The sequence below is a fragment of the Euleptes europaea genome, chromosome 4 (genome assembly GCF_029931775.1).
Source record: "Euleptes europaea isolate rEulEur1 chromosome 4, rEulEur1.hap1, whole genome shotgun sequence".
NCBI classification, from domain to species: Eukaryota; Metazoa; Chordata; class Lepidosauria; order Squamata; family Sphaerodactylidae; genus Euleptes; species Euleptes europaea.
The window spans coordinates 94,936,381-94,951,222 of NC_079315.1; the positions used below are offsets into that span (position 1 = coordinate 94,936,381).

The window sequence follows — 14,842 nt, forward strand, 5'->3', positions numbered from 1 at the left end:
ACATTAATTTTTTTTTTAGTGTCTCAGCAACTAACTGGGTCACTGATGTGTGAAAAATAGGATGCATTAGGAACACACAACTAAAAACAGCAGAAAGCATCTGTAGATATCTATGCAGTATACATTTTTTCCCCATAGAGGGCACTTCTCTAATTCTACTGAGTAGTTTTCACAGCCACACTGAAACTTGATGATAATGTACCAATAAACCGGAACCCTCTTCAAACTGACCAAAAAAACCTATATATCTTATTGGATATATGAACCTCTTATTCTGATTTTTAAGTTCCAGTTCACAAATGACAGTTGAAAGCCAGAGAAACAACCCCTCGGAGAATTCACTAAGAGTTTTGGTTGTGAAGAAAAACGAAACTTCTGTCCCCAGATCACGGTTTAAGAATACAGTGGCACATGGGAATACAGAAGTTATTGTCTCAAGCTCTACAGGACCTTTTATCATATAGAGAATATCCCCAAAAGGCCATGTTTACAACAGTACAAAGCACTGCAACATGTTTAATAAACTTACCATACAGGTGCGAGAGTTTTCTCCTATGAATGAATCTCTTAGGACCTGAGTAAGTTTACTTGCTCTGAATGGAGTATGAGGTTTATTTCGGCCTAAGGCTCTGATGCACTCCTGCAAGAATAAACATGTTTATGCTTTTCCATCCTCAGGACTAGTGCAAAAATATTTTAACACAACTGCAACCAAGCGGGGGGACGGGGGGAATACTAGATGACAGGCTGCTCTCCTCTAAGCAAATGCTAAAGAACTGCAAGTCAACTTTCATTATATCTCATTAAGAAAAGACAGATCTAACATTAAACCTCAAGGCAATCATACTGCTGGGGTTGTTGTGTTGCGAGAGCTTCGAACTTTAAGCCTGAACAGAATATTAACACCGGAGTCTAATGGAGGCATGGAGCAATGGGCAAATACTTTTAATTGCTACTGTTTCTCATATCTTTTACAGCACATTAGCCCACAGCACTACACGAGTCACTCAAGCCACAGACTCAAAGAGAGTGCTTAACATGACATCGTTGGTTATTGCAGGCGCTTTTAAAAGTTCTGTTAAAAAAAAGGATCTGTGAATTAGCTGCAAAACTTGACTTAAGGAGAAACCTGAAAAAGCCTCCAGGCTAATCTTTTGCACACATGTACAAGACATGAACAAACATAAACTAGTATCTCCTGTCCCTTCAAAAGGATCCCCCCAAATTAAATTGTCAGTAGCCCTTCTCCAGGACTGCAAGGCTAATATGGAAATAAACCACAAATTATTATTTACTTCATTTAATCCCTCAACTTTTCCCCCGATGGGAGCCCTAAGTCACTTACATCATTCTCCTCTGCACCATTTTATCCTCACAACAACCCTGAGAGGTAGGGTAGGAATGAGTGTGGGACTGGCCCAAGGTCACTCAGTTAGAATCTTCCATGGCAGAGCGGGGATTTGAATCAGAAACTACCAGATCCTGGTCTGATGTTCTAATCACCACACCACAGTGGCAGAGAGTCAAGCTCATCTGAATATTTCAGTGTCATCCTATGATTTGTACCATGTTTACATTTCATTCTTGATTATTTTATTGGAAACAGTTTTGAGTATTTCTTTAGAATATACACACGTTTCAAAAATAAAACCAAAACAATCACAGGACCAAGGAAATGACAATAGCGCAACTTTTTTTACTGAAGGATATATCAGTGGGAGGAGTCTCCTTCCCTGACAAAAAAAATGCTACTCTTCTAGTCCCTTAGGCCAGGGGTGTCAAACTCAATTGTTATGAGGACCGGATATGACATAAATGTCACTTGGTCGGGCCGGGCCATGCCTCGCCAGCCCAGATTGTGAGTTGGGGGGGGGGGTTGCTGCCTCGGCTGGCTCGCGGGCCAGATAAGAGCTCTCAAGGGGCCGGATCCGGCCTGTGGGCCTTATGTTTAACACCCCTGCCTTAGGCATTTGTTCCTCAACAAGCATTCCCTGAGTTACATTACACTAACCAGCCTGTCCCTTCCCCCTAAGCAGTTTTCTGCTCCTATCCCACCTACCAGGGGTTCACTTCTTTGTGCACTCACCTGGGAGTAAGCACCATTGAACATAGTGGGCCACACTTCTGAGCAGGCACGCACAGGATTGCACTGCAGGGTTCTTACGACACATGACAGAATACGCACACACAGAACAGCATTAACAAACACATATGGAGGTTATAATTTGGGTATTGGCAACTACAGAAAGCAGAGAGTTCTGTGCGCATCTGCGAGCTCCAATGACAGCAGGTGAGAGATTGAGCCTACCCTAGAATGTGTACAACAATATAAGAGGCTATAATGTAGCTAATACTCTGTGTTAGCACTCCAATGACTCATACATCTCAAACTTGCCACAATATGAAGGCACACTGCAGGCAATGATGCAAATTATTGGGCTAGCAAGCATACTGAACTTTACAGAAATCTGAAGCTCAAGATAGGAAGCCAGGTTCAGGAGCTTATTTGTAAAGAAACTATGAATGTGATAAAGACACCAGTCTGACATCTCAGTTTATGCACACTCTGATTTCCAAAAATTCCTTTTCTAATTCCCCCTAACACTTCAGTCACCTATTTAGTTTAGTACCAGTCCAGTCAAATTAGGATCAAGAAAAAAACCAAATGCTTGAAGGGGACACTGCTTGTGAAACTACAGAAAAATACATGACTTGAAACAATCTGTCTCTCTCTTCACTGGATGAACAAACCCAATATTTAAGAATGCAGTAACAGATTTCAAATACTTTAATAGCAATGACATCTCATGCCATTTCAGAAGGGGAGAAGAACCTCATACGAACATGAAAGACAGGACAGTGCCTAAAGTGCCTTATAGGATCACATCACTGGTCCATTCAGTTTAGTCCCACCTTTCGACTGATAGCAGCTCTACACGATCTCATCAGAAGGTCCTTCACAGCCCCTGCCACCTGGGAACCTTTTAACCAGAGATGCTAGTAAATGAACTTTGGATCTTTATTATGTAAAGCATGTGCTGTTCAATACAGTCTCTTCTACTAATAAAGGTTTAAGACCTTCAGAAACAAGCTCAGGATTTGATGAACTCAAAAGGCAGAAGACATAAAAGGAAAAGGAAACTGTTCAGTTAGAACAGTCCTATTTATTCCCCAAAATAGTAATTGGGAACATCTGTAGCTGCTTGCTTTCTCTTAATCCTCCTATATAATTAAAGGCATTTAGAAGATGACAAACAAAGCACAGCAACAGCACAACAGTTAACTGCAGTTAAGTACAAATAAACCCTCAATCTTAAATTAATCCTTTTTCTCTTTGTGCTGGCAAGGCACATTAATCCAAATACAAAAATTTCTGTATTATGGGCATTTATAGTAGGATTTATTCTAAGAGCAAGTAACACAAATTGCAGATTTTTTGCTTGAGAATTATGAAAATGTAGTTTTTACTAAGAAAGATCTATAATACTTTACTCTGGATTGTTATTAACCTGAATCTGATATGAAAAACCATCCTCTAAAAGGTCTTGGATTTTTAAAAAAAGGCAAAACGAAAGATAGCAATATAGACAGAACTATCAAAAGCAGTATAACTATATTGGTGTGTCTCAGGAATGTATATGAAGTCTATATTTTGATTACAAATGTGCTGATAACCAGCTGCTTCATATGCTGCATCTTTTTGAAAAAAGCATTTTCATAATGAAGTCATGCAATACTCGCAATCAATTTCTGCCAGCACTTAATTCAGTTTAGTTTCTATTTTTCTCTTTGGTGAGTCAGATGAGTAGGCATGTCTGAAGGCAACTGTGTTATTAAGCATTGCATTTGCTAATTACTAATCTGCACCTGTTGTGATACACAGTAGAATAAAACAGGGACAATACCCTCTCTCTCTCTCTCTCTGATGACTGTTTAGTTACCTCAACAGCCAGCATCTTATACACAGAACATTGCCCAAAGAAACTGATGGCAGCGCAGTCTTTCTGCCCTTCCAGCTTCCTTCCATGCTGTGGTGGTGGCTCTGCCTCAATCATGGAGGAATGTGTGCAAGATAGCATCAGCATCAGAATAGGAAGGAATCACACAGTGGAAGCTATAGCTTCCCTGAACACATATGTTCTGACCTTCACCTAGGGGTTCCCATCTATCTAGCTTCCAAAGAATAAGAAGCTAACAAAGAACCTTGAACCACAAGGAAAGGAAAGGTAAAAATGTTTTAATAAATAATAAATTAAATTAACCAGATAAACAAAAGAGAGGGGAAAGACAATTCCCACTTTCCAATTATCTGCGGAATTCAGAAAAAGATATATAGTCACCAGAAAAGTCACAGATTTAGACTTAGATATTGTGAGGGATAGCAGAAGAAACTGTATATAAATTGTAGAATTCTAATAAGTGAGAAATGAAATTAATATCTCTACTTATTAAAGGGTTCTAGCTAATCTCTGATAAACTTTTTAAACTGTCTTATAAAAAGAAAAATTCACAGGGCCTGCAAAAGCAGAAGAAAGCAGCATGGTTCTCCATACCCCAAATGGCCTAAACCAGCTGTTTGCTTCAAGCTTTCCACTGATAAGAGTAAGACTGAGATTTTACCACCAATTTACAGCAACATCTTAAAGCAGAAAAGGCTCTGTGTAATCTTATAATCTTATATTTGTGGCTGATTTGGCCAAGTGTGGATAAGAGCTGAGTGAATAAGAGAATGAAATGAATGAAAGCAGGACTGTGGCCTGAAGATCTGGGTCCAGAGAACACCTGGAACAAGAATACAGAGACTACCAACTGAAAGGCCCCAGATGACCTACACCCCAATGATTGAAAAGGGTAGGAAAAGACAAAGGAGAGTAAGATGCAAGATAGAGAGTTTATTTAGCTCTTCTTGATCACTACGCGTTTTGCAATTTGCTTTGTCAGGGGATCTTCTATAGAGATATCTCAACTCCCACCTTGAATAACTGAGGTAATTTTTCAAAAGCTTCTCAATGTCCAAATGTATAATTTCTACTAGATTAACTGTATCCACATGTGCTACCTTTGATAACAGTTTCTACTAATTTACCTGGGAAAGATGTTAGACTAACTGGCCTTTAATTTCCATGATCCACTCTGGACTTCTAATAAAGGGGAGGGGCCGTGACTCAGTGGTAGAGCATCTGCTTTGCATGCAGAAGGTCCCAGGTTCAATCCCCGGCATCTCCAATTAAAGGGACTAGGCAAGTAGATGATGTGAAAGACCTCTGCCTGAAACCCTGGAGAGTTGCTGCCGGTCTGAGTAGACAATACTGACTTCGATGGACCAAGGGGGGTCTGGTTCAGTATAAGGCAGCTTCATGTGTTCTTTTTAAAAACTGGGTTAATTTCCAGGGCTACTTCCAAGTCCTTTGGTACAGAGGTCAATTTTAGTGACTAGTTACATATGCTGAGAGGTAGGTCAACAGTTCACATTGAGTTGCTTAAGAATCCTTGGGTGTATAGTTTTCAACTTGCCTAATAGTCCTAAAAGTTGAACTCTCGTCCACTCATTTGACACAGGTCTTCAGAGACCCTCCCTGAGAACAGCACCTCTGGTATGGGTACATGTGCCACATTTTACACAGTGAAAACAGATGCAAAGAATCCATTCAATTGCTCTGCCATCTTCCATCTTCCTTAAGCAATCCTTTCATTCCTCTGTTATCCAGAAGTCCAACTGCACTCTGGCCAGTTTCCTACTTCTAGTATATTTGAAGAAATGCTTATTGTTTGTCTTGATGTTTTAAGCAATGTGCTCCTCAAATTCTCTTTTTTTTTAACTTGCATTTGTTTCACCAGAACTTCTGTCCTTTCTGTTTACCTCACTCGGGACAACTTTTCAAACGTTCTAAATGAGGCCTTTTTACCTTTTATGGCTTCTTTGACTTGGGTTATTAATCCTTTTATACTGGGTAGTACCTTCCCTAACTTACGGTATACACTGTATCTGGTCCTTTGTTAGTGTGATTTCCAATAGTGTCCAAACATCCTGGAGAGCATCTTCTCACTTCCGACTGGGGCCTTCAGTTCTGTGAAATTCTCTCTTTTGAAGTCAAAGGTGACTGTTCTGAACTTTGGGGGCAACTTTCCACTGATATGAATGTTGAACTTAATAGTACTGAAATCATTGATCCCAAGTATTGCAACGTTGTCTATATCTTGCAGCATGTCTCAAGCCCCGCCCAGAACCAAGTCCAGGGTCACTTCCCCTCTAGTCAGCTCTGTGACCATGAGTACCAACAGTCATTTATGATATCTATGGACCTTGTTTCTACAGCATGACTCAAGAACACATTTGTCCAGTCAATGTGAGTGTAGTTGGTCAACCAGTATTACTACAATTCAATCCCCTCCCTTGATTTCCCTTTCTTTTTTGAGATCTGCCTCATGGAAAGTGATAGCATACCACCACTTTTACGGAATCCTTAGGGTCCAGTATCTCCACTCACAGTGATTCTGTGGGGGAGGGGGTTATTCCCTTGATGTTTCCTAGCTGATTTGACTATACACTCTTTGATATACAGAGCAACACTGCCCTCAATACATTCTTCCCTGTCCTATAGAGTTTACGCCCAGGAATAACAGCATCCCACTGATTTCCCCTATTCTACCAAGTTTCTGAAATGCTCACTGTATTGAAACTGTAACTAAGTACCAAGCACTCCAGCTCTCCATCTTGGCTTAGAGGCTTATAGAACTGGCATATAGGCACCTGTCTTCATTTCCTTCTGTAAGGATCCTCACCTTCCTCGGCCCTCAGATTTCCTCCTTTGCTGCCCTACTCTCATTTTTAAGTTTTCTCATCAATATCCCCCCAAGTGTTTACCACATCATTCTTTAAAGATGATTCTTCAGGCTTCAAACCAGAGCCTCCCCAGCTCCTGTCAGCTTACGCCAAGCAGCTAGTTTAAAAGCTGCTCTGCCCTTTGTGATATTAAGTGCCTGATGCCTAGTTACCTTTAGGGTCAAATGCATCTAAGGCTTGGATTCAAATTTAAGCAAAAAGAATAATTAAGGGCTATCATGCTCATTTGTGTATTAAAGGCAAGTATTGCAAACTACTGAGGTTTGCATTCTGAGACTCTGAAGTGCAAACTTTGGCAACATCACCAACTACATGTCCAGAGACATCTAACAGTTGAAGAGACCACAGAGCACTTTATCAGAAACACTGAATGGATAGCATAAACATGCCTGTAGCATCCTGGCCACTGGGGCCACACTCAGGGCAGTAGCCAGGAAGCTCATCAAAGGCTGCTCGGGGAAATAGCAGGAAAGTATGGCACTGCTTATGTGGTAGTAACGCCAGGTTCCAAAAAGTAATGGGAAGGACAACAGAAAGGCAGATCCAGTAAGAAGAAAATTAAATCTTGCCAGTGCCTCATCACAGGCTGGGGAGCCAGAGAACGAAGATCACTTGTGGGGCTCCCTGAAGAGGATTGCAGTGAAGAGACCCAAGGCATAGGACTAGCTGTGAGACAGCCATCCAGCTTTCTCACTTGGGAAGGCTCCCCAGAATAGAAGCATAGCAGAGCCCAATGGCATCAGTAATTAACTTGGCAAAAGTACAGGGATAATAAGGGAGACCCTAACTGGTTTTTTCCTCTGTGTATTAAGATTTGGGAGAGTCTCACCAGGAAAGAAGTCCCTCCAATCATTTAGCAATCTTGAGGAGAGCACCACATACAGGAGGGGTCTCACTGAGACCCAAATGGAAACATCTGCAGGTTGAGGGGGGGAATTCACTGCTCTGTTGGGCATCCACTGCAAGAGCCCATCCCTTTCACAAGATGCAGTGGCCCAGCTGATCAGCAGCTGGAAGATAATGGAGCCCAGACACACCAGCCAACCACTCCACAGGGGAGCTGCTCCAGCTACAGACAGCCAACAACCTGACAGGAAAGGCTCCATTAAGTGGGACCCAATTGTGGCCACTGGGGAAGATACTGTTGGTCTCTTCCAATGGCAGCTGCCCTTGTGAGAAACCAGGACCAGTCAGGAAGCCTCTACAACTATAGTACATCCGAGGCAGCCAATGAGGAACAGCCCCACATCTCTCCAGGCTGCCAAAGCCGACAGATGAGGAGGATCTGCGTGCTTCTTAAATCTCCTCCAAAAACTGAGGCCATAGGGCAGCACTTTGGGTGTATTGTGACATGGAGGACGGAGCCAGATCCGTCCCCTCCTGCACTTATTGTGACTAACAAAAGGGCCTACTCTACTATGTGACATAAATCACAAATAGTATATTAAAACAGGCAGAAGCCTACCTAACTTCTGAATCCTAGGCAAACAGCAAGTATACCATCAGTATAGCTGAGCGGCTAGAGTGTTAAGCTTGGACATTATTTTATATAGCACTTTTTTTTAATCTCACCCTTCCTCCAAAAAGTTCAGGGCAGCATACTCCTCTCCTTCATTTTATCCTCTGTTGCGAAGTAAGTTGGCAACAGAGAATGACTGGCCCAAGGTTACCCAGCAACTATTCATGGCTGAATGGGGATCTGAAACTGGATCTCCCAGAGCCTAGACAAACCACTAGTCTGTGCTGGGACATCTCGCTTTCACTCTCACTACTCTGTGCTGGGACATCTCGCTTTCAATCTCTGCCCAGCTATGAAGCTCCCAGGGTGGAGCATTGGGCAAGTCCTTCTCCAGAGCTTAACTCACAGGATTGTTGCAAGGCTAATGTACTGCTCTCAGCTCCATGGAAAAAGGGAGGGATACAAACTAACAAAAACACATCCTACACATACTTACATTTCCTATATTACTTGTCATACTACATTGTGTATCGACTTTGTATGTGTAGGCATTTCAATATGAATAATATGTAGTAATTCAAAGGTGAAAATACTGCTTACAGAACTGTAAACATTTACTGCAAGATGGAAAGCTTACAGGGGCTTCATTAGCTCTAACATAATTAAAGACATTTTATTTACCTTGAGTGCTAAAAGGCTCTTGTTAATTTCAGCACCTTCCAGTCGTGTTTGCCTGTCTGCACTGGAAGTATCAGCTCCTCTTTCATTGCCAGCCAGGTCAATTAATGAAAATTTACCATGCAGTTTTCCTTTTCTCCTGAGGATGATCTGAAACACTGCATGGCTCCGAGATGAGTGTGCATTTGCAGATGTCTGACCAGATGTTCTTTAGCAAAGAGTTGTGGTGGGGAGAAGAAGATGAAATGCCACTGAGTCACAAATTACTGTCATAGTACCTGCAACATTTTTCATCAGGGCAAGGCCCATCATTTCTGCAGGCAGCTTAAAGCACATTTTATACTCTATCAAAATATAAGACAACCAGGAGATTTATGCTGCAGTCCTATGCAGAGGTAACTCCTATCTAAGCCCAAGGAGTTCAACAGACTAACAGTGCATTCCTAAGGAGAGTTACTCCAGTCTAAGCCAATTGAAATGAATGGGCTTAGACTGGAGTAACTCTCCTTAGGAATGCACTGTTAAGACTTTTATAACTCTGCACAGTACTGCAGCACTATTTGCTTTACAGACATAAACTGGGAACATAAAGATCAAGGATATTTCACACATTCCCCTACCAAAAGCATTCCCATCCCAACCCTGGAAGAGCTAAGGGGAGACTAATGATCAGATAGGTTGTCTTTTCTGACAGAAGAGGGGGGAAAGGGTGATTTTGCACCCTTCCCACTGTAGCCTCCCAACCCATTCACCTGGGGCCCATGATTCTCCCAGGGTCAGAAAGGGCTGTTGGAGGAGGTAAGAGAAGAACACAGGAAAGATCAATAACCATCACATCTTTTGCTGACGGATTATGGGATCCAACCCTTTATCTGATTCAATACAGTTTTAATAAGAACATTTTTGTCTATTAGAAGCAATAAGAAAGTCGGAATGTTAAATATTAAACTTTACCTACAGGCTGGTTTACAGTGTGGCATGAGTAAGCATTTCATGGAATTACCAATATATTAAGCTGAGCAGAGCACTTAACATGAATAAAAATAGTGGTTACATCACGCTCAGTAGACATTATGGGGGGAAACCAAAAGTTTTTCCTCCAAATGTGGAAATTTCCAAGTTTTACTACCATTTGTCTTCCAGAAAAGTGGTAGTTGGGAACAAAAATCAAAACACGGAAAGCTATTATTTACTACAGCTGACAATTCAAAAAGCAAAAAATAAAAATACCTGCAACTGTTGCCTATTTCAATAAGCTTTAGTACATCTTCAACACATTTAACCTCTCGCTCATGTAATCCCACCACCTGGACTTGCTGTTTACCATCTTCTAGAACTCTTAGCTTGGTCTTCCTGTTCAATAAGTCAAAAACCTTATGGGAGCAGTATGGGGAAGAGAGGGAGAACAGATGTGTGGGTTAGCTAGGGATCCTTGGCACATCAAATTTGTTGTTTGACAAACACAATTCAGCCAAATAAGACAGTAGAGAGCAATAAATAGGTTGATAAATTCAGAATGCTTAGTGATTTTTCTCATTTTAAAAAAATGTCACATACCTTTCCACTATAAATCTCAAAAAATGTTGCATATACTTGAAGTTCTAGTTTCTTATAGTTTGGTTTCTTCAACATTAAAAAGACATCTCTAGCTGTGAACAAATTAAAAATACAAAATTGAATGGCAGAAAAAACTTTATATGCACAACTGCGGATCCATTAACACATGCTTGTTTCATGTGTTTAATATACTCACAGATTTCATGAATTTATGCTTAACCTATTTTGGAGTAAGCTAATATAAAGAGATTTAAGAGAGGGTAGCAATATAACCTGTAGTATACAGAGAAAGGCCCTGACCTGGATGGCCCAGGCTAGCCTGATCTCGTCAGATCTCAGAAGCTAAGCAGGGTCAGCCCTGGTTAGTATTTGAATGGGAGACCACCAAGGAATACCAGGGTTGCTCTGCAGAGGAAGACACTGGCAAACCACCTGTTAGTCTCTTGCCATGAAAACCCCAAAAGGGGTCGCCATAAGTCGGCTGAGACTTGACGGCACTTTACACACACAGAGAGAAAGAGTGCTGGCCTTTGACCTGAGAAGCACATGTCCAACCTCAACCTGAATCAAGTAGCATTCATGACGACTGCTACCCAAATGTAAAGAGTTATATTTTGCACAACCATCAGACAGATTTACCTGCTAGTGCATAAATTCCTTTTGAACAGTCTTGGTTCTTTCCTGAAAAGTCACCACCCATAGTCTAAAGGTAAAACAGTAAGATAAAAGGAACGGCATGAAGACAAACTCCATATCAGATGACCCTAATTTCTTCTGAAATAGCAGCCCCACACCAAACTAATAAGTACATTTGTTTGTACATAAGTTTGTTAACTTTCTATGACCACAAGCAATTTTGAAGTGACAGTAGCATTCTTAATGACGTCTGTAGAGATTTTCTAAACAATTAAGGATGGAGGCAAACTATACTTTAAAGTGCCCCAAATACACACACACACACACGTTAAATTCTCTCATAACTGGTTAAGCTGCAACAAACGTACATCTGAGTAGGACTGTATAACTTAACACTTACATGGGTTTTTCCACTGCCCGTTTGTCCATAAGCAAAACACGTCGCCATTCCTCTTTCAAATATGGTCTCTACTAAAGGCCTTGCAGTAAACCTTTAACAAGGAAAACAGCCATTACATGTCAATACTTAGCTTTAATTTTAAAGATGACACAAAGGTATCTGGCATATTTCCTTTTATAAAGACATACATTTATCCTTTGAAATAGGATTTGAAGTTTTTTTCCTAAGATGTCTTTAGTATGTTTTCTAGGTCAGCACTAGTGAGTAAAAAAAATCTAAAACGATCAAAGCGATTTTTGAAAATGTCTACTGCAGTTAGGGAAAGAGACAGTAGCAGAGCAATTTGACACAAATTATTTTCAGCGCCGCATGCAGCACCAGTCAGAGCCCATTTTCTGCCTTCCAAACAATTCTTCAGTTGGGAGAGACAAAGGCTGTTTTAACAAGCACCAAAACTTAAGAAATGTTTCACATGTGAATTAGACTTCTAAAGCTAAAGGAAGTCTAAGCAGAATTATCATGCTCAGACATTAGCCAAAGTACCCCAAAACCACCACCACAGTTCTAACTGTGCTTTCACATGTTTGAACTGAGAAATCCCAGTTTGTTCACCTCTCTAACAACTGGATACAGAATATTTTTTACAGAAAAGAAGAAAAATGTCACTGTTTCACTGGCATTCAGTCTATAATGCTTTTGCAGGACACACCTTCCCTGCTAGTGATGACTCACTACCAAGACTGAGTGGCTTCTATCATCTCCCAAAGGGGAATTTAAAAGGTAATGGGACAAATAATCTCACTTAATCACATACTTTCATTCAGTTTGCTGATGTACATAACAGAAATTATTCCACATAAAACAGTCAAAAGCAGTTTACATCCCACCTAGTGCCCTGCTTCCCTCCCTCTTCAAACTGTCCTCTTTGAGCTAGGAGAGACGGTTACTGCATTTTGTATTCCCAGCAATGTATTAAGAGTCTGAAACTGTTACAAAAATACTGTTCGCACTTTGTTTGGCCCCTTTAGCTGTGAAGACGTCTTCCAACCATTTTTTAGTCGTGGCATTTAAAAACCCTTTTAAAGCGATGTTTTTAATAACATTTTCAAACTCTTAATACATCGCTGAGAATACATAGCTGACTTCCCTGAGCCAATGTTGCCAATATAAATGGATAAAAAACAATGTATATGAGAGAAACAAGAAACACATAGTGAGAGAAACAAGATATGCAAATAGGAAATTAACCAGTCATACCACACAGCAATGCACAGACTCCAGGTATTCAAGTTACACAAAGCAGCACAAGTTCAAGGACACAAAACTAGTGCCAGATAGTGTAAAACACCTACCTGTAGACCATTTCATTAGGAGCACTGTCATCGAAGGCATAGTCAAAGCGGAAAGTTTGGTTTTCTAAGTACCTTGTTAAATCTACCTTTTGCTTAGGTTCATGCACCATCACGACATCTTTGCTAGGGATTGTTATTACATCAAGGTCTTTCATTACAGTTTCTAAAAAGTAAATAAATTTGCATTAATGTTCAAGATACACAAATTTTAGCGATCCAAAACACATATCCAAGATACTGAAAGAGTGCAACAATGTATAATAAAAAGTATCTAGTATTCACGGGTTACATTCAGACATCCTAAACTATGATTAACAGGAAGTTCGTTGGTGCCAGGCAGAACTGTAACACATCTGCTGGGTTTATTGCACACCCCTCGTTCTTACCTTCCTCCCCCAATGAGCACAAGCTTGACTGAATAGCTATCAGTTTCATTAAGCACTAACCTACCATAATATCTGAATGCAAGTGCCCTGGCAAACTGAAGCACTGCTCAAGCACTTGCATTTCAATATCACAGCAAACTAGAGCTTAATCAGATGGGTACTTTTTTGATCATGCTCTGCGGGCTAGAAAAGAAGGGAGGTGGAAGAGCAGTGGACAGCAAACATGCTGTAATCATGCCAGATACCAACAACCCTTGGCTTAATTAGAGTTTGTTGTGAGGTCTGAATGCAGCCAGAGTGCCCTGGCACCGGCCTGGTGGAGTAGCCTCTCTAGTGAGACCAGGGCCCTGCGGGACCTCAGTTCCGCAGGGCCTGTAAAAGAGAGCTATTCCGCCAGGCTTATGGTTGAGGCCAGCTACGGTTCCTAAATATAAAGACCATCGGGTGCCTTCCGTCTGCTCACCTAGCTGGGTTGTTGTATTGTGACTCATATGTTAGAGGCGCCTAGGTAAATTAGTATAATGATTATGATTTTATAGGGCTATTTTAAAATGTTTTAATGTTTTTATTGATTAATATGATTTTTATATTCTGTAAGCCTCTCTGAGCCTGGCTTTGGCTGGGAAGAGAGGGGTAACAAATAGAAATAATAAATAAAATAAATATAAATTTATAAACCTTTCAATAACTTGAACAGCACTTCAATATATCTCTGCATTCTTAAAGAACATGACCTATCTTCAGCCACATAAGAGGAATCCAGTTTGATTTCTTCAGATCATGCATTAATTGGTAATAGTGATTGTTAATTGTATTAAATGCCTGATTCAGCAATAACATACACAAAGACCACTCTTCCAAGAGCAAACAAAGGTGCTTTGTATGTACAGTCACATGTGTTTGTGTGCCCCATTTCTGGGAAGAAGGGGAATCTCTTTAGGCATAGAACTGAACATGTTGTTTATAATTTCATACTGAGACCTCTGCTTTAAAAGAAGTGTTCCAGTTTTGAATCATTACCACTGACTACCCAGTTAAAGAAAGCAAATGAAGTTTAGCAGTAGTGTGTGTGTGTGTGTGTGTGTGTGTATATATATATATATATAATATATATATATATATATACACACACACACACACACACACACACACACACACAATTTTGTAACTGTGTTACTGGGGAAATAAACAATTCTGTCCTATTTGAAAGGAAAACACAAAAGAATACTGCTGGAAGTATTGGAGAATACTTAAGAACCTGCCGCAAGAACTACACTGAATAATTTAACATGCACCATGCTTGCTACCTGAATATCTAGTACTAGCCTTGGAAAACCACTTTTAAGCTTTGCTGGGATTTATTACTCATTGTGTTTTTCAGACTAAGGAACTCTCAAAATTTAAAATACAGGAAACAGCAAGAGGCTAATGAGGGCAAAAGGTCATGGGACAATGGCCCTAACTGTACCTCTTTTTAACTTCTGTGGAATACATGCATTTTTTAGATTGTTAAAAGTACACCCAGTTGCT

At 40.5% G+C, this 14,842-nt stretch overlaps 1 protein-coding gene across 5 annotated transcripts in view; it reads right to left on the reverse strand.

Annotated features, from left to right (window-relative positions):
• Window positions 1-14,842, reverse strand: part of KIF2A (kinesin family member 2A) — a 63,148-nt gene that overhangs the window by 9,003 nt on the left and 39,303 nt on the right. For all 5 annotated transcript variants that reach the window (XM_056847901.1, XM_056847899.1, XM_056847900.1 and 2 more), the window contains exons 9-15: window positions 12,927-13,089; window positions 11,575-11,665; window positions 11,178-11,241; window positions 10,539-10,630; window positions 10,212-10,354; window positions 8,985-9,189; window positions 530-640 (exon numbers count right to left, since the gene is read on the reverse strand). In XM_056847901.1, the coding sequence (XP_056703879.1) occupies window positions 530-640; window positions 8,985-9,189; window positions 10,212-10,354; window positions 10,539-10,630; window positions 11,178-11,241; window positions 11,575-11,665; window positions 12,927-13,089 (869 nt within the window). The remainder of the gene's footprint in view (window positions 1-529; window positions 641-8,984; window positions 9,190-10,211; window positions 10,355-10,538; window positions 10,631-11,177; window positions 11,242-11,574; window positions 11,666-12,926; window positions 13,090-14,842) is intronic.